Below are 21,187 nucleotides of genomic sequence, written 5' to 3'. Positions count from 1 at the left end.
TACAGCCAATGTAATGGTAATGTCAGTGAAATTTCAATTTGTGATTGAAATGACCATTGCCTGATGGTTGATATTATCACATTAGTTATTGCTATTGATCTGGGTAGAGTCATCACCAATTTTCTTCTTTGCTCTCCTTATAAAATCTTTAAGAGTTTCAGGCTCTAAGCATTCTCCTTCAAACTTTATTGATTCCAGTTAAGTGAATTAATGAGATCTATGGACCATCTTTTGGATGTCTTCAATTACAGCGGCCAATACAATCCACAATCGTTCTACAGTTGGGTCATCCCTTCTATCCTTTTATCATTAATCCACTAGTTTGAGCTTTGACTGCCAAATAGACTAAATGAAACAAGTCCTTTGCACAGGTAGGACTCGAGAGGGTTCGACCAATGAGTGCATGGAGGGGAAACGTGAGCTTCAGCTACCACCTGTTTGCAGCAGCACACACTGCTTTGTTCCACCCACTCCCGTTGTCCTCTTCTCTACTATTGTGTGCAGCGCTGCTCCACAATTTCCCAGTACTAGGCTATGGAAAAGTACTTGAAACAATCATGTGTAGAGTTCAATAATTTGAGAATGTCAGACAAGAATGATATTTTTCTGAGGTAAGTAATGCAAATATTTGCACACAGGTTATTTCAATATTTTCAAAATAAGACAATTAAAATTGTATATTCTATCTAACAACATAACATGGGCTACTTTGAAATGCTACGAAATGTTAAAAATATTGTTTAAATGTAGCACATATGAACAAAAAACATCAAAATATGTGCATTCAGTACACGAAGTAACTCAATTTTTTGCGGTAGACAGGTAGAGTAGTGAGGTATAGATCGACCACAAGGAAAAAAAACCTTGGGATGAAAAGTCCCCACACAGCTTTCCCTTCTTTCCTCCACCTCGGGCCATAAGGAAGCATGGTCCACTCTCCCCCTCCCATACTCGCAGGGGTACAGTGCACAGGAGGCGCGGGTCTGCGCAAGTTGTTTTGCTCGTGGTTCCACTATAGCCCACATTGTGAGTGAAAGTGAGAGTGCCAGTTCAAACTTTACTAACTACACGGCACATTTTAGTAGCAAGCTTGTCATTATTGGTATCAAATGAAAGATAATATTATACTCTACAACTTTTGTTCGGATAATTTTCCAATATTATCATTCGTAACGAAAATGCAGTGCCAAAAGGAAAAAAGTAAGTTTAAAAATTTACATTTTTTTCATTTCGTCTTAAAATTACTCAAAAACCATTAGAAATATTTAAAACATGAAGAGGTCCAAATTTGTAGAGAGTAATCTTGGCACTGAAATTATAAAAAGAACGTCCTGATATGACCAATAGTTTCAGAGATATGTATGATTTCTTGAAACACTGCATATTGAATGTCTCTTATAATGGTCAAACTTAAACCAAAATTGAGCTTTCCCCTAATTAGTTCCAACAAAAATCCTTCGTTTACTGGGCTATGTTGAATGCAAAAGGCCAAGCTCTATTGATGTTGTGAAGTAAAAGTGTCATTCTTAGAAGTCAACTTTCTGTTAAGAGGGGCGGGGAGTGGATAAGTAAGTAAAGTAAGTATTTTTCTTTCCTTCTTTTGAATATACAAATATCAAAGAAGATAAAGTTGTAATCTATGAAAATTCACAGGTAGAGATCCGATTTGCATAACTATTAATGTCAGTGTAGCCACAATTAGCCATTCAAAGTAATTATTTAAATTTCTTGAAAGAATCTGACTTACTGGGGTGGGTGGGGGGAGGGAAGTTTGTTTCTTGTGTGCGGGTATTTTACTTGATTTTGTTACTCCACTGCATCACATGTTAATACTACTGTACAAGAACACTTCAGATGCATACAACAAAATGAGATTCACAATTATCATATAAGTCCTGAAATCTAAAATTAATTGGTACAATTAATATGCAAGATAGTCAAAATGGTTACTAACTAACTAACTAACTCTTTAGCCTTCTTAAACCCGAAGGTTCATGGCTGCAGCAACACAGGCCTTCCATCTGTCCCTATCTTGAGCAAGATATACTCTTTTCCATCTCTACCGATTTCCTTTAGGTCCATCTAAACGTTGTCATTCCATCTTCGTCTTGGCCTTCCTACAGGTCTCTTACCATCAGGTTTCCCAACAAGAATCCTGTGAACTCCTCTTTCCTCTCCCATTCGTGCCAAATGGCCTGCCCACCTAAGTCTTCTTGATTTAATTATTCTAATAATATCTAGACATGAATACAATTTATGTACTTCTAAATTATGTAACCTTCTCCACTCACCTGTCTCCTCATCCCTTTTAGGTCCAAATATTTTCCTAAGGATCTTATTTTCAAATACTCTCAATTTGTGTTCCTCTTTCAATGTAAGGTACCAGGTTTCACACCCATATAATACTACAGGCAAAATTACTGTTTTGTATATTTTAACTTTTAGTTTCTTAGATATTAAACGAGAAGACAAAAGTTTATGAAGAGAAAAGTAACATGCATTTCCTGAATTAAGCCTACTTTTTATTTCCTCTTTAATATAATTTTCATTTGTTAATATTACTCCTAAGTATTTGAATTTGGAAACTGGTTCAAACGAGTTGTTATCAATAATTAGATTTTGATTATTACCTAACACTTGGTTTCCGCCTGTAAGCATATATTTAGTTTTCTCTTTGTTAACTTCCAAACCTATCTCTTTAGCAGTTTTGAAAAATATTTTAGCATTATTCTTAATTGTATTTATATCATCCCCTAATAAGTCTACATCATCTGCATATGCTAACAACTGAGTCATACCATTTAATTTTAGTCCTTCGTTAGTTTCTTTTACCTTCCTAACAGCATATTCTAAGGCAAAATTAAAGATCAATGGAGATAATGCATCTCCTTGTTTTAACCCATCATGAATTGTAAATTTGTCAGACACATTAATACCCACACGAATTTTATTTTCTGTTTCACTGGTGCATACTTTTATCATACTAACAAGCTTCTTAGGTATTCCAAACTCGACTAATATATAAATTATCTCTTTTGACCGAATCATATGCTTTTTTTAAATCAATGAATAGCTGATGGACATTTTGATTATATTCCCACTTTTTCTCAAGTGTCTGTCTGCCCGACCCTGTGGCCAAGTGGTTAGCAACTCTCGCTGCGACGCCAAGGGTCCCGGGTTCGAATCCTGGTCGGGCTTGGTTGTTTGTGAATGTCCATTCATCAATTTCATCATTTCATCACTCATCCCCATCTTCGCAAATTAGCCAAGAGGCACAAAACGCGAAGTAAAATAAACTAAATCAATCAATCAATCAAGTGTCTGTCTGATGTGCAAAATTTGATCTGTAGTTGATCTGTTAAATCCACATTGATAATCACCTATAATTTCAATAGCATGTGGGGTTAGTCTTGTTAAAATAATATTAGATAATATTTTATAAGTTGTTGAGAGTAGAGAAATTCCAGGGTAATTATTGCAGTTCATTTTATGATCTTTTTAAACACAGGAACAATTATGGATTCTTTCCACTGTTGAGGGATTTCTTCTTTATTCCATATTAAACAAATTAATTTATGAATTTGACATATTAACGAATTTCCACCATATTTAGTTAACTCAGCTGGTATTAAATCAATGCCAGGTGCTTTGTTATTCTTTAGCCTTTTAATAGCATCTTTAACTTCAGTCAAGTTAGGTTCTGGAACTAAAGGTTCTGCTGTGTGTACTTCATTTACTTCTGATTTATCTCCTACATGAACATTTGAAAGGTCATTAAAGTAGTTCTTCCATCTATTTAGAATATCGCTTGGGTCAGCTAGAAAATCACGGTCTTTATCTTTATCAAGTTTACTTTAGTTTGCCACCCCTTTCTAAATTGATTTACACCTTCATATAAATATCTGATATTTTTGTTTTTGCTGTTTATTTCAATTTCGTTATTTTGCTTTTCAAGTAATCTCTTTTTTTACTTCTAAACGTGCGGTTAACTTCTCACTTTATTCTATTATAATTGCTTAGATTTGTATCATCAGAGTTATTTAACCACCTAAGTCTAGCCTGATTCCTTATTTCTATTAGATTATGACATTCATTATCAAACCATGGCTTACTTTTTCTTGGTTTATGGTATCCTATACTTTCTTTAGCTGCTGATTCTATTGCATTACGTATGTGTTCCCAATTCTTATTTACACCTGTTTTATTTATATTTTCATCATCATTTAAATCCTGCAAAACATCAAATCTATTTGACAGTTTAATTTGGTAATCTCTCTTAATTCTTTCATCAGCAAATTTTCCTGTATTAAATTTTAGAACTTTTAGATTTTGTTGCTTATGATTTATCACTGAGAGTCTTTCTCTTAATTTAGCAATTAGTAAATAATGGTCACTGGCACAGTCAGCACCTCTATGTGTACGAACGTCAATTATACTAGTATGCCTTCTCTTATCAATGAGAATATGATCTATCCGATTATGAGTTTTACCATCTGGAAAGGCTCTCTCTAGCCTGCTTAAACCTGAAGGTTCATGGCTGCAGCAACATAGGCCTTCCATCTGTCCTTATCCTGAGCAAGATCTATATCTTCATCTGGAGAGAACCAGGTATATTTATGGATATCTTTATGTTTAAAAGTGGTACTTTTCACAATTAAATTCTTTGAGGTTGCAAAAGTAATCCATCTTATACCATTATCATTACTTAATTCATGAAAACTTTCTTTACCAATCGTGGGTTTAAATGTCTCTTCTTTGCCAATCTGTGCATTACAGTCACCTAACAGAATTTTCATATCATCCTGAGAAAATTTATCAAAGACCTGTTCTAACGCTGCATAAAAATCATCTTTTAGTATTATCTTCACCACCTACCCAGTAAAACTGCATATGATATCCTATCATTAATAAATTCTACTGTTTTAAGAGCCGAGATAATTCTATTATTTATGAAAAACCTTGTTCCAAAATTATGATTTTTAGTACCACCATAGAAAAAAGTATAATTTTTAGTTTTACAATTCCCTTCTCCTGGCCACCTAACTTCCTGGACAGCTACTACATCTAATTTATACTTAACTATCTCATTAACTGTACACTGAAATGCCACAGGCCGGTAAAGGTTCAGAACATTCCAGGTACCTAATTTAATATCCTTATTCCTAAGGTAGATCTTATCCTTAGTCCAGGGACCTCCCAAAGTAGTCCCCACCCGGAGATCCGAATGGGGGACTATTTTACCTCCGGAATATTTTACCTTGGGAACATCCATGGCCTTATATTGCTGTTTCTTGACATGTCTTTTTACAGTGCAGAGTTGTCAGCTCTACGCCAAACCCCCAATATGAATGGAGGACCGCACTGTCGTTGGTCAGCGGATCCCTCGGATCTAGCTGGGAGGATCACATTGTAGTCCACCAACCATACCCCACTTCTGCCGATTGTGGGACGCTCATGACGCTATGACAGAACAGCTCTGTAAATCCCAACAGAGCAAAATGTTGACCATTTCTTGACCAACTGCAGTGAACAAGTCACTGGGCGATGAGGTTGTCACGTCCCTATGCCACAAAAATATATTTTACTGAACACAAAATTTAATGTAAAGAGATTTGATACTAGATTTTCAAAAGGTAGAACAGTATTTTCTTTTTTGCTTCATGTACGTGTTCATATAACAAATTCAAACATTGAAAATCATATCATACTATTAGGTATCAGAATCACCTAATGTGTTCAAAATATCATCTATTTTCAGTAATGGATAAGTTACTTTCTCAAGTAAAGTATTCAGTCCTGTCTTAAAATCAGCACATAACCTAAGATACTTGCTTTTAATATCCATACCAATTCTTACAATTGGAAATTAAAATGGTTACATTAAAAAAATATCAAATTAGTACCAAAGATTGATTGATTGAATTGGTGTTTTAAGTCCACTTTATGCTCAGAAAGACTAATAGGGACTGGACGTACAGATTAAAGTGGGATCTGAACCACTAAATGCCTCCACCGAGTATCGAGGCTGGGACCCCTTGATTACAAGGCAACAACACTACCACTGCGTCATCGGGAAGTACCAAAGATTCCACACATATAAGATTTGTTGATATTGAAACCGATTGTGTCGAAGAGGTAGTAGTAGCTAGATATGTTGATGCCCTAGCAGGTCCGTAGCCAGGCAGGGGCAAGGGCGGGGCTGAGCCCCCCTGGCACTGCCATCAGTTCCCTTAACATTACGTCATTAAGTAAAACTATTTTTGGTGTAATTTGTTTGCAGTGAAAAGTGAAAATGCAGACAGCAGCTATTACAGTACAAGAGGTGAGACAAGAAACTCTCCCACCGATGTGCAGGGTCGGAAACGTGGCAGGGTTGCCAAACGTCATAAATGTTGTGTGAGCACCGAGAAACAACGCAATCGACTTGCCTGTCTTCATTTAAAGTGTGTGTTTGTTTTGTGTGCAGTGTACTTGCTAGCATGGAAGCTTGCAGTTCAGAGAAAGCAAGTAAACTCGGTAGACGGAAAGTAATTCACAGCCAATGACGAGAAATTGTATATAATGTCAATGCATTTACGAAAGACGAGGTGGGAGTTCGTATGTCCGAAAACCAGTTGCAAAGGAGGGTGGCTCACGCATGTGGTGTTTCATTCAGCAGTGTGAGAAGAATTGTACTAATAGAAAGTAAAGCATGCACTACGTTGAAGAAACACTTTCATACGCCCCATAAAGCACGACCTCGCCGAAAAATCTAAAGGCTTATAGACGAGTTCGATAAGTGTGTTGTTCGGCGTGTTGTGCATGAATTTCACCTTACTGACGGGGAAGGTATCCGACCCAGATAGGACGTAAGTTAACTGCAAGTTATATCAAATGTCGATTTAACTTGCAGTTAACTTACCTGCTATCTGGGGAAGGATTTTGAAACAAAGAATAGAGTTCCAAGGCAGTGAGTTTAAGTGGAAAAAAGCAGAAAATAACAGACAATTGCTTATAGAAAAGGACGAAATAAGAAGTTTAGGTTCATTGTACCTCAAAGCCATAAAAATCTTTCGTCGACAAGGACGACCCATTGTTTACGTTGACGGACTTATTTTCACAGCTTGACAACAAAGAAAGAATCTTGGGTGGATTGAACCGTGGCTGCCGTCAAAACACGGGTGTCTAAAGGGCAACGTGTAATTGTTGTACATGCTGGCGGTTAATGTTCAAATCTGGAAAATCTTTTGGCGATTACCACCATGATATGAATGCCCAAAATTTTGATTTTTTTTATTTGATATATTTTATTTTACTTCGCGTTTTGTGCCTCTTGGCTAATTTGCGAAGATGGGGATGAGTGATGAAATTGATGAATGGACATTTACAAACAACCATGACCAAGCGGGATTCGAACCCAGGACCCTTGGCGTTGCAGCACGATATTTCTGCGAGGAGTTTCTTGTCTTACCTATTCTGATGTACATTCGTTCATCTTGTTTATGAGCCGAAGTCTAGGTAAAAGATTCTCTAGACTTTAGAAAGTTCTTTTTTTAAGAAAACTTCTTTATCTGTACCTTAGTTACCCCTACCACGTCTGCCTCAAAGGTAAAAAGCTCCCAATTTATGGGAATGAAGGGGAGTTTTATTGCTTCGGGCAATATATATTGTGTGTATTTTTTCTTATATGATAGAAATATCTGTATCATCAAAAGTAGTATGCAGTGTGTAGTAAGGGATGATGTCAGTAGAAGACAATTAACACTTCAAGAGATGTTTCAGAAGATGTAGAAAAAATCTGTGTACACGTATTTGCATGATATTTCTAAATTTTATGTTTTACATTAACTTGATGAAGTCCCCCACACACCCACACACGTAATTTACCTTCATTTAATACTGTTAAACTTTCGAAAATGGACTTGGTCCAAAAAGCCCCCTGATAACCGGTGACCCCCACCCCCATGGAGATCAATTGTAACTACTGAGCCCTAGGCAGGATTGTTGGGTTAGCGCCCCCTTTCTCCCCGATCTATCAAGCACCGACATTTTATGTGCATCTTTAGATATTTTCTTCTTGTCCCATGGTTTGTGATATTTATATCCTACAAATTTTAAAATGAGGAAGCAAAGAAAAACTCATAAAAAATAAATAATGTAGATTAAATCATAGAGGAACTCCTCTATAATTATATTTAAAGATTTGTAGTTTGCATTTCTGATTTTCAAAAAAGAAGTTTAGCGTATTTAAGAATATGTCAGTTGTCTTAGTACCTGAAGAACATCAAAACGTTCGTATGTTACAACAATCCTGCCAAGTATAAATTTCTCCGTCGCATTTTTGTCAGTAATTTATTATTATTATGTAATGATAATTTACTTGCGTATGCTTAAAGAACGGATGGGGGCCTCGTATTCTAATATCGCCGACGGCGTCACCATATGTTGCTACGCCACTGCTTCTTATTATAAGTATGAAATCTCTATTGATCATTACTAGTAGAAAGCAATAATTGAATAAAATTAATACTTATTAAAACATTTCACCTATTTTATAATTTCTTGACATTTTGATGCAGTTGTTAAAGGAATTAATTTGCTTGTTTATTAATGTAGCAAATTAACTTCTGTATATATATTTAAGAATATTATTTAATTATTAACATATATTTCATGACTACTTTAAATGTACCCACAGTTTCGGGCTTGCCCCCCTTCCACGAATCCTTTTTTTTATAGCGTGTACGACTCTCTTGTCCCTGTGAATCAAACGATTGAAAATACGTGGTGATGAATAACATTTGCTAAGAAAGAGGCAAAAGCTTTATCAATAAAAGAAGTACGAAAATAGTACCATATAGATACTTCTAATAACCTTGCCATATAGTACCTACCTTACAATTTGAAATAACATATATTTTTTAGTTTACATCTAAAGTAATGTACTTTTTATTACACTAGATATGGTAGTTAGCCTTTCAGATAAAAATATTGGAAAGGAACATACATTTATAAATTTTGGTTCTTAACAGGTATTGATTACATTAGCGTAGGAATATTGGCTGCCATTACAGCGTCGCAGTACATGTCGAAGTAGTGAACTTAAGTAAATTGTGAGTACCGAATTGTAAACAGTGCCACACGCAATAATGAAAAGGAGCTCTGATCGAGATACTCCCATGCTTATAAAGAGATCACGTACAAGCATAGGCAGGTATGATGATAGTTCGGACGAAAGATTGACACCGGAAAGAGATCGGCGAGGTAGCAGAGGTAGATCTCCTGGACCAAGCCCAGCAAGAGGTCGATACCCCCCGGAAAGTTCCCACCGTGATGATTATGGAAGGTCAAGAGGTGTTTCGGACAGATCTTATACCTACAAAGTGCTTTGTGTAAGTGGTCTGCATCCAAAAGCGAGTGATGACGTTATCAAAGATACATTGTACAGGGAATATAAAAGGTATGGGGATATCAGTGTAAGAGTGTCTCATGATCATGATCTTGATGAAAGAGTTGCTTACGTGTGTTTCAGAAGTTACGAAGATGCTCGAGAAGCAAAGCATAGCAAACCAAGAATTATTTTGTTTGATAAACCAGCTATAGTTGATCCAGTGTATGATAGTGGTAGAAGTTCTGCTGATGTGTATCGTAGACCTAGAAGCATTAGTCCTGATTATGATAAGTATTATCGACAGAGATCCCCGGGTCTTAGTTCTGATAGGCATAGACCTAGTAGTGATAGATACGAACGTGGTTATGGTCCTCCTCCTCCTGGAATACCCCATCGTGAATTTCGTAGGGAAGGACCTCCTCCTCCACATCATGATTTCATGCGTGGCCCTTCGCATCATGGTCCACCACATGCTCCTCCAGGTCCACCACATCACTATGGACCACCTAGACATGGCTACAAAGCGCATTTTGAAAAACATGAAAACAAGAAGGATAAATTTCCAAATTACCTCCATCATGTTCCACCAGAAGATGACCCTCTTGCCACTAGAACGTTATTTGCTGGTAACTTGGAAATTAATATTTCAGATGATGAATTGAGAAGGATTTTTGGTCGTTATGGGATAGTTGAAGATATTGATATTAAGCGTCCGCCACCTGGAACAGGAAATGCATATGCATTTGTAAGGTATCAGAATTTGGACATGGCTCATAGGGCTAAAGTAGAACTCTCAGGTCAATACATTGGCAAATTTCAGTGTAAGATAGGCTATGGAAAAGTGACACCTACTACTAGAATTTGGGTTGGGGGTCTGGGTCCATGGACATCAATTCCTCAATTGGAGAGAGAATTTGACAGATTTGGTGCTATCAAGAAAATCGATTATGTAAAAGGTGATAATCATGCTTACATTCTGTATGATTCTATAGATGCTGCTCAGGCAGCAGTGAAGGAAATGAGAGGATTTCCTCTAGATGGACCAGATCGCAGATTAAGAGTAGATTTTGCAGATGTTACACCTAGTTATGGTTATAAACAAAGACCATACCCAGATGACATTACTGCACCAGATTATAGGTTAAGAGTACCAGGACGTGAAGACTATGGCTATGAGCAAGGATATGAGAATTGGATGGAAGGTGATTATGCCTATGGACCTCCACGGAATTACAGGGGCCGTGGTGGACAATGGAATGATCGACGAGGTGGAGGAAGGGGTGCTTACCGTGGTGGGGCTGGTGGTTACCCTAACGATGGCTACAGAGATGAAGAATGGGCTGGCAAACGCCCTCCAGATGATTATGACATTACAAGGCCTGCAGGCAGGAGGTCAAGGACTCCAGAACCTGGCGAGGAAAGGTCGAGATCAAGATCACCAGCTGGAAGACGGCGTTCCATGGAAAGTGATTCTGTGTCTGATAAGTCTGAGGGAAGGCGAAATGGAGTGATAAGTAATGCTCGGACATTAGTAGACATTGCACGTAAGTGTGAAGTTGTATGGCAAGGTGCTCTTATTCTCAAAAACTCTCTCTTCCCTACAAAATTTCATTTGACTGATGGTGACCTTGACATTGTGGATGGCCTTTTGAAAGATGAAGATGGGAAACAGCAGCTCCGAATAACTCAGAGGTTAAGATTAGATCAACCTAAACTGGAAGATGTTTCAAAGCGTATTACATCCTCTAATGCACATGCCATTTTCTTAAGTTTGTCAGGTTCTACTGCATCAGTCACAACTGATGATGCCTCTGTACAGGCAAGACCGTTACGTAATTTGGTGTCATATTTGAAACAGAAAGAAGCAGCTGGGGTGATTTCATTGCTAAACAAAGAAACTGAAGCTACTGGTGTTCTGTACGCCTTTCCTCCCTGCCCATTTTCTACTGACCTTTTGAAAAGGACTGCACCTCATTTGTCTGAAGAGGGTTTGAAGGAAGACCACTTGGTTATTGTTGTTGTTCGTGGAGGTAGTGCTTAGTCCAATAAAAGTATCATGAACCAGGAATAAGCTAGATAAATATTTATATATTTTTGCCACAAGTAAATTAATTTTTTGAGGTTCATTCCAATTATAGTACATATGAATATCTTAATATTGCTGACATTTAAAATCCAAAATGTTATTAAAGATTTTTGTGCATGAGCATTAACTGGAATGCTTTCAATTATGTTCATAGTTTTTATTTCTTATTAAAAGACATTGTTGCCATATTTCATGTTATGTACACATAATATTCTGTGGTTAATTTCCACTGATTGCATATTTAATTTTGTCTGCTACATCAGATATGCAATCATAACGCCAGTGACAGGTGTTTTCTCATGATTGTTGTGATTGAGAAATCAGAAAATTCCAGGTTCATGTATACACCTAACAAGTAATGTTTTTTTTTTCCCTGAAGGACTAATGAGGAATTCACTGCAGTTGCTTTTGACGATATTCAGAACTGTATTCCTCACATATAAATATCAGATTTTTTTTTGGTATGTCAGTATTTTATAGAGGAAATGCATTTACATATTTTTTGAGATGTAAAAATCTGATTAAAATCAATTGCTATAATTTCAGTGCACACTGTGTTGAGTTGTACTACACAAAGAAAGTAAGAACTATACGTGCATGCAAGTAAAATGTTTTTTACTCTTCTGCAGCAGAGAGTTTTTTTATGCATAAAAAAATCATTTGACAGGTTGCATTTGTTTGTTTCAATATTAGTTCAGTTGTGGTGCAGTTTATGTATGTGCACATACTGATCTTAATAATCATGTGTAACGAGATTATTGCATTGTTTACATTTTAAGTTTGTAGGCCTATACAGTGGTCAGGTACACAGTCATTTCTATTTTAAGAAAAATTTATCATCTAAATTGGCTGCAAATGAGCATTCTCAGCAATTGGCAAAGCGATGCTGAAAAAATTCTTATCTTGTAGACATTCTCTAGTTAAAATGTGCATTTGTAAAATAAATTTCAAACGTTAGTAGTTGTACAGAATCTTCTACCACTATCATTTAATGCAAGGTAATTTAAAAGGGATATACTTATCTTGATCATTTAGGATATATAGAAAAATGAAAAACAAGGTTAATAGGAATATAATTCAGTGTTTGGGTTTGCTTTCTAAAGTAATGTGATAGAGACAGTGTAGTTCCCATTATATTTGTGGACAGTGTGTTGTGAAGTGAAATGAACGTAAGACCTGATAAAGTGAACAGTGTAACACAAGTGTGTGCTGGTGTATGTGGACCTTGAAGTGCAATGTGCTCACAGGACTTGATGGTATAAAAGTGTTTTGGAAGTAATCTACCTATCCCTTTGTATCGTGAAATTTCACAAGAAAAATAATAATATGTTAAGAAATGTGTCTTCTTGCAGAGGTGGAAGCTGCTTTCAATTCAGTTGTCTTGCCCATTGTGATTCCACACATGCGAATAATTCAATGTGCTGAGTTTATGTAAAAAGAAAAGCATTTGCAATCAGAATAGTGTTCAAAATTTAGTAGGCCCATTTGAATCGTGTGTTGATAATATCTACAGTAACCAGCTTCCACCCATTTTTTGTGACCATGGTGTTGTATTTTGACATGTGTAACTTTGGAATTATTGTTGTGTTAACTGGAATCAAATCATTGTGGATAAATAGAGAAGTCATTGCAGACAAAAGTGTGTGCCTTTGTTCATCCCAGTGAATACACATTTTGTGCATTTTTGTGCCAGTGTAGTTAGTGCAATGGAAGAAATAGTTTTGTCCGAAAGCGACAAACAAAAAAAGAAAAGTTTTAATTTAAAAGGCACTTAACATTAGTTTAATGAAAACTGCCTTCGTGTCCTCATAAGGAAGTTTTATTGATTTCAAAGGCCAAAGCCAGCTGTCTTACGACAAAGGTGCTGCTGGTACAGTAAACATGTATTTCATCAAAAGTACTTGAATGGTTTGTCTCTATAAATGCATCATCAGACGTACCAATTGCAAGGTATTCTCATGTTCAAGGTTATGTTCCTAATGTACCACATGTTGTATTTTGTTTAACAAATTTTACAACACCTTAGATGAAAGGTAATTTCGTTGTTTACAAATGTTGTTTAGTGCTTGGCAATTTGTGAACATTTCTAAATAGGAATTATTGCAGTCCTAAATAGATAGATAGATTTTACAGGATATGATTGTGCATTATGTTGCACATGTAATTACTGTGACAGCATTATGGTATTTATAATCATGACACTTCAATCAAGTCACAGTTGAAATTTTGGTAGAAAAGTGAGAATTTGTTTGTTTTCTTCAGGACGATTTAGTGTTTATATTGCATTTGACGATATTTTTACATCACAGCAACATATATATTTTGCAAAAGGAAGTCCTAGAGTAGGAAATGTCATAAAAAACAAGGCTGTTTACCCACCCTTCTTTCTCCATATTTTATTTGTCTATTTTTGCTGAGAACAATCAAATGTACAGTAACAGTGACGTAATAGCCCCTTTTACTCTTCCGTGGATATGTAATTGATAAAAAATTTTTGTGTAAATGGAACAAAAATTCCTTTAACATTCCGCTTAGAAAATGTGGGAAAAAAAGTATTTTAAATCTGAACCAGAATACTTACACCTTTTTAATGCCTGGTGCATTTTTTATCACCATAAACAAACATTTATAATAATGTAGGGTGGATGGATGTATTGTACAATTGCAATTTTTATATCAATGCTCTTTTACTATTTGTTGGTAGTTGGTTTTGGTCTATGTTTCAATCATTTAATTAATCTTGTAGGATTGCATCTTTTCAAGTTTATAACTTATTTGAATGTGCTTCTTCTCTTTAATAATGAAAAAAGAAAGATGTGGCTTACGTTAGAACACATATTTGATTTCTATGCTGTCTTTGAAATATTGTGTGAAGTTGTGAATATAAATTGAAAGGGGAACAGAAAAATGTCTTAAGGTAAGCTGTATTTTTAGTTATTGAAACTTGACATTATGCCATATATTAGCACATGGGAACATCTGTTTTTCTTCCAGTTGTCAATGTATTTTACGTGTAGTAGCATACTATAGCAGCTTCATCACTATTGTAAAAATATTTTCACTGATACCTGCTGATATTTTTTCGGAGTTTGGGTATTTTGTGGAATCCGGAAAAATGCTGTGCTGCATTTCCGCAGAATCTAAAGTATCCTTAGTTATTATTCAGTTTTAGCAGTAATGTATTTAATTTTTGAGTACTTGGTCTAGTTTTGCCATTTAACATTCTTGTTAAAAGTATTGACAAGAATGTCTGTTCATGTGTCTGGAGCTGCTTCTCAGCTTATGCAGCCCAGCATAATGTACGCATTTAATAATCGTGGCTCGAAAGTTGATAAAAAGTCATTACTAAACACAACAGCAATAGTTTCGTACCCGTGTATAGGTATTTTTTGTGAGTATCCGTTCACTCGTCCTCATTTCTATGCCAAAACTAGCAAAAGAAAATTATGTAAAATGACATGTAACTTCATCGCAAAATCAGTGCAACCTGTTTTCCAGTCGCTCTCTCTCTCTCTCTCTCTCTCAAAAATTGGTTTTATAGCCTTTGCTCGCGTAATCGTCATATCAGCCCGTTGGATGACAACCAATGAACTTCGGACACAAAAGATTAAATTTTGTAAGTCCATACCTCTTCGCAACACTAGTAAGTCTTATATTTTGTCTATAATGCACAAATCTATAACAACTTATGGGTTAACTTTTCTTTTCAGACTGGGAAAATGTTCACTAAACTGTCATGATGAAACTAAGTGCATTGATTTAACATGTATTCATGTGTATTCTGTGCACCAAGGATACTTAAGTAATGAATGATTTTTAAGTACCAGTAATACAGGATTATTTTTTTAAGCTTCACACAATGATTGCAACCCCTTTAGTTATGTTTTTCAAATTCTTTGACAAGTACATATTTTTAAAAATTGAAGCTCACATATTATTTAAACTAACTTTATAGTTCATTTTTGAGAAGTTTCTTTTTAGGTACACAACTTCCGAGCCCTACCAATAATATTTAATTTAATTCACAAGTGTCAAGATCTAGATGTGACTAATAATATTAATAAAAACTGTACTGATGTACACTCATTACTGATGGAATTTACATACATCTTTCTCAAGAGCTTAAGCTTTTTTTGGAGCTTTTTTGTTAGCAGCTGCTGAGAAACATGCATGTGATTTAAATTGTGCTAAACGTTAGTTTTTATTATTATTATTAGTTCTGCTATAGTATTCTCCTGGTGCAAGTGCTTCTAAACGTTCTGTATTTAGTATTGTTATTTTTTTTATGTTAGAGTAACTTTATGTTTATGTTAGATAACTTTTTTGTGCAGTTCTGTTAATAGTCATCTGTTTCATGTTAACCCACAGATGCTGAAGGCCTTTTTCTGTTCTGTGTTAGTGTGAAATTCAAAATTCTTTACTGCTCCCGCTAAATTTTAATGTCTTGGAAACTGACTAGTAAAATTATGAATCATATTCTGTCTTGTTCAATATAGATCAGGCTATAGGTAGGGACGTGAAGTTTTCCTTTTAACGATAACACCGATAAATTGAAAAAAGCACAATAAAGCGTTTAAAATATTTATGGGTAGGTTGAGGAAGCAAGTTTTCGATGTTTCTGAAAACTTGAATTATGCCATTTTTCAGAATAATACCGAATTTTGCACCTTAATGCGAAATATGCAATATTATCTGAAGTAATATTTCTTCTGTTCAAAGAAAGTTACCTGAGGCACCATGTGTTCTATTATTTCTAGCCTGGCTAGTGAAACTTCGATGCAAAATAGATTGTCACCCTTCAGTTATTGCAGTTTGGTGGTTTAGTGTTTATTGTATATTCATTGGCCGATGATATGAAATAGTTTTCCAAATGCAAGAAATTGAGTCATTTCTCACAAAGTTAAGTTTATATATTTTTGTCATTAAAACTAACTTTGTCCTACATTTCCAGAACTAAAGCAATATGAAAATATTTAGCATTAAAAACCCATGTAAAAATAACTCTGAGTTTGCCATAAACCGCGAAAAATAACATGGAAATTTAATTGAAATTAAAAATAACATGGAATTGAAATTAAAAATAACATTGAAAAATAGAGGAAAGTAAAACAAAAACTTCACGTCCCTAGCTTTAGGTCATGCCCATAAGGAGCCACGTGTTTCAATAATTAGGTGAAAATGTATGAGTAAAAAAAAATTCATGGGAACTAACCTTTGGCCTACCCTTCCTCTCTTCCCATAGCACATGTCACTTTTGCTTTCCAAAAGTTAGTAAATTTATCATTATTATTAGTAACAAATGCAGGTTTAAATGTTGATTCCCCCTCCCAATAACATATGGAATAGAATACTTAAATTGGCTATTTCTCTTCAGCAGTAACGTTTGTTGATATATTTTACATTTATAGTTCACAAACAAGGAGATTCGAATCTCACAATCGATCAAGCTAACAACTACCCCAGCCTCCTCGCAACAACGCCAGCTGTTTTGTACCCTTGCGAAGCAACGGTCCAAACCGTCTCACCTGGCCCAACCAAGTTGACACATGTGCAGAGGGTTGAAGTAGTCTCGGTGGGGAACAGGGTGGTGTGAGTAGCTATGCTGGTCATAAAACACCAGCCGAGCCCATTTTTGGCATGATGAGGGAACTTTCGCAGTGTTGACGTAGTTGCCACCTTTGGAGAATCTCTAAATATGACTGATTTGTAAAACCTGTTGGGAAAGTAATTCATGAGAAAGTTGCTATCTACATTTCTGCCCATTTTTGGAAAAAACAAATGTAGTATATTTTCAATGTTATACGAACATTTAGATATAAGATTGATGTGTTCCCATCCATTCATTACAGAGGGAGTCCCCCCCCCCCCCCCGTATCACGTTGGCACTACCCATCTTGGTACCCACCAGCCACCACTGAATAAAACTATTAATGAAAACAAAAGAACTAAATACTAAAGAGAACTAGTTCAGAACATTCCTACAATTAGGCATCCAGGCATATTTTCCTTCTTTTTTTTTTAATTGGGCACCAAACAGTACACGTTCTCAAACAGTGACCTTTGTTTTGGTTCCTTGCAAATTTGGTTCATCCAGCATCCTTTAGGGCCAACCCAAGAAGCAATTTTCCATTTTTTACCTATAAGGTGGCAGCACTGCTTTGGTTATACGTTATTATTTTTCCCTAAAAATATCAGCCCATTTCTGATGCAAGTTTGCATGGCTGTTTGAATTGACCACTGCTACATACTACATATAATTTCTTTTTATTCACTTTGGCCACAGGGCCATGCCAAAGGCTAATTTCTTTTGCAAAATTTTGATTTTGTTTTCTACTTTCTTTAACTTTCATTATTTTCAGACACAATTTGTAAATTTCACCTGCTAGAAGCCTACCATTCCGCTGGAAAGAAAAGATCACATCTTTCTATTGGTTTTCTAACTACAATGTGTCTTGTACATTGTGACAAGTTTTGAAAGGCGTGCCTGGAAGAGGCTAATAATCGGGAGAGGCTCTCATACGCTAAGGGTTAATGCTGTGCTCACGAAGGTCCATATGTTTCTGCAGTTACAGAAAGAAGGGAAAAGTATATCATAACTACTTTGTTTACACAGAAATAAACCTTGCCTACCCCACTCCATAGCTAACCGTGACACTTGAAGATGGAAATGAAGTGTAGATATTAGCTGCTATGTACTTCAAAGAATTGTTATGTTTGAACATATTATATTTTCACTTGTAAAATTTTTGATGTAGACGAGAATAGCTGCATAGTTATAAGTCACGTAAAGAACTGAATATTAAAAGTTTGCCATACCTCTGACATACTTAAAATAGCGACACACTTGTGACATACTTATGTCTTGACGTATGTACTTTCTCTGTGTTGGTGCACATGCCAGACTATTTTTGTCTTTGGCGTGTTAATGGCAGTAACGGCTCGTGCCTAAAATAACAGGTGAAGAAGTTCGTTTTGTAATGGTTCTGTATTTCTAACGAACTTCTCGATATTAATAATGCAACAAGTTCCTTGAAATTCCCACGATTAAGCGAAGACACGCTTTCGTCGTGACCCCTGAACGCAAGTTCTTGTTTACATAAATACAGCGTTGCGTCAACTATTAATTGTAGGAAAAGCCTATTTAATCTTACATTTTCATTGAACCGTACATTTAAAAGCCTACTATTTTCTTGAAGAGCATCTGCTATGGTATTCCTGTTTTTTTTTTCAAAAACTTTGAATTGTAATTTACACTTTCAATGTTCCATCGAATCATTGCGCTTATGCAGAGAACGCGTTATATTGACAAAATCGTTATACCCTTCTTTATTCCACACATTGTATTTGTTACTAACAGTAAACAAAGCCAGCAGAACAACGATTGCAAATAACGACTACTACACAACCAAGGAAAGTCGACAAACCAGGAACTTTTAAATTTAATGTTGTACGATTTCCCTGCCTTTTTGTTCTCTCGCTTAACTGATATTTGAAGAATGTCAGTGGGCCCCCCACAATTTAAAACGTCTTTTTTGTCTTCATCCGTCCATCTGGAAAATGGTGTCTGCAACAAATTACACACTAAGTCATTTACTGGGTTCATTGTAGAAACCACAGCTCAACACAGGAACACAACACACGATAGGAAACGCGAAACACACACGCGGAACAAGATCTCGCGAGAACGCAAAGATTTTGCCACAATCACTGGATGCAATGTTTTCTCCGACGAGAGAACTGCTTCACGTAGGAGGCAACACCCGTTCAAGGCCAACGCTAGGTGACGTCACCGTTGCCATGACAACCGGCTAAGTTTTCCGCAACCTGGCGGCATTTGCTCTTGGGTTGTTTTATGCTACGACGAACTCTTCACGTGCGTAGCGCCGAGCGGCGTATTATTGAGTATTATCGTGTGCGTTCTGCTGGGAAATAGTTTCATTTAACAAGCAAATGAAAAATGTCAATATTAATTTGAAAATTAGGTGAAAACATCTGCACTTGTTGCACTTGGCCAGCCGCCACTGGTTAATGGTTTCTTGCACGAGCGGGCAGATTTTGCATAAAATGTACACTTCTATGTTTAGATTGCTGAACATTTCCCCTAGTATAGCACCAAGCAAGGCATGGGGTAGTTCTTATTCCTCTATCTGAACCTCCATTCCTCCCCAAGCCTGCCTGCCTGCCTAGATACTGTGAAGCATTCCTGTGATTGTCATATTGGGATCAACCTTCCAGCCAAGTGTGAACTAAATTTTGTTCGTTTGTTACTCAACCCGTTCACACTAGGCAATCATGTTACACATTAGGTTGCAATGCTCTTACATTACTGGCCATGCTTGCCAGTCACTTTGGGAGCTTGTTTTTATTATTATTATTTTTGGTAAACCTTCAGAAAAGATCATATGCTCTAATTGGCACCTTACTTGTGAGGGGTGTGGAATTGTAGACTCCTCCTCTTTCTTTTTTGTAGTAATTGCCAACATTTAGAAATATCCTGGGTTGTATAATTTCATCCCATGAAAAAAAATTGAAAGTAGCACATTTATCAATTTAGGGTTGCACTCCTTTTCCTAGGAACCCTGGTTTGCCACGAAAGTTATTTTTCCAAACAAATGAAAGACATCAATAGTTGTATCCTCCTAATACAAATTCAGTTCGTGCGGTGGTGTGGTTGGTACGGCATCCGACTACCACGCAGGAGACCCTGGCTTGATCCCCAGGATGTTTCATCCAAGGTTGGGACTTTTCCGGCCTTGTCCTCGCAAAAAGTGGCTCACCCAGCCTCAAATCAGTGGGTACCTGGGAGCAATCCTAGGGGAATAAAGGCAGCCGGAACATGGTGCTGAACATGTCATCTTCAAAGTGACCGAGATCGAGAATGTGCCTTTATGACACAGGCACCCTTACCTTACCTAAACCTACATAGCAGTTGTAGCTAATGTGCTACCATTAATAATATTCTTGGGAAAGTAGCATGAAATGAAATACATACACTAATAATAATTACATGTGCATTTTGTATTATTTCTGATTTGTGACGTTTTTCCCCGCAAACTGTAATAAAAAAGGTATTACGTTAATTTATTGCGTGGAAAACCCCCACATGTAGTTTTGTTTCAGTGCATGTATAATTTGATATTTTAAGTGCATACCAATCTGCACTTTAGTTATTAGTTGCATCCATCATGTGCCATTACTATATTGGCTTTTTATTTATAGCAGGTATGTTGGTATTGATGATAGTTGTGTTGAAAGTAATACTTACTGAGAGGATGTACAGTCAAGGGCAAAGATAATGGTAGGCAAATTGTCCACCTCTATTGTCATTACTTTTTTATTCTACATCCTGTGTTGTTTTAAGGAATGAAACTATGTTGGTTTGAAGCAAGCCTTATTCTCTGCTTATTGACGTCATTATTTCAATTCATTGTCCTCACATTGTGTAATACAGACCGAATGTAAATGCTTTTGGACAATTCGCCTACCATTTCTTTCGCTGTTGGGTGTACACCAGCAACTCCTAAACAGAGTTGATTTTGAAGACAATTTTTTTGTTGTATGTTTTTCATTTATTTATTCTCTATGTGTGTAATATGAATGTAAATTCATTGCTCAACTCTGGCAATTCAGTGAACTGAACTGCAGTGGTGGAAAGCTATTTTGGAAAGGTTGTATTCTTGTGCTGTGTTCATCTGTTCATAAATTTAATGTTGTGAAAATGATCCAAGCAT

The 21,187-nt window shown here is 36.2% G+C and overlaps 1 protein-coding gene across 1 annotated transcript; it reads left to right on the top strand.

Moving 5' to 3' along the window:
* The first annotated feature begins 9,042 nt into the window (after nucleotides 1-9,042).
* Nucleotides 9,043-15,602, top strand: nito (RNA-binding protein spenito). The gene has a single exon (XM_083131665.1). It carries the CDS (start codon nucleotides 9,129-9,131, stop codon nucleotides 11,409-11,411), a length of 2,283 nt encoding a protein of 760 aa, XP_082987791.1. The 5' UTR covers nucleotides 9,043-9,128; the 3' UTR covers nucleotides 11,412-15,602.
* The last annotated feature ends 5,585 nt before the right edge of the window (nucleotides 15,603-21,187 follow it).

This window comes from Lepisma saccharinum, chromosome 1 (genome assembly GCF_977018435.1).
Source record: "Lepisma saccharinum chromosome 1, izLepSacc3.1, whole genome shotgun sequence".
Classification (NCBI taxonomy): Eukaryota; Metazoa; Arthropoda; class Insecta; order Zygentoma; family Lepismatidae; genus Lepisma; species Lepisma saccharinum.
This window is presented reverse-complemented; position numbering and strand designations above follow the sequence as displayed.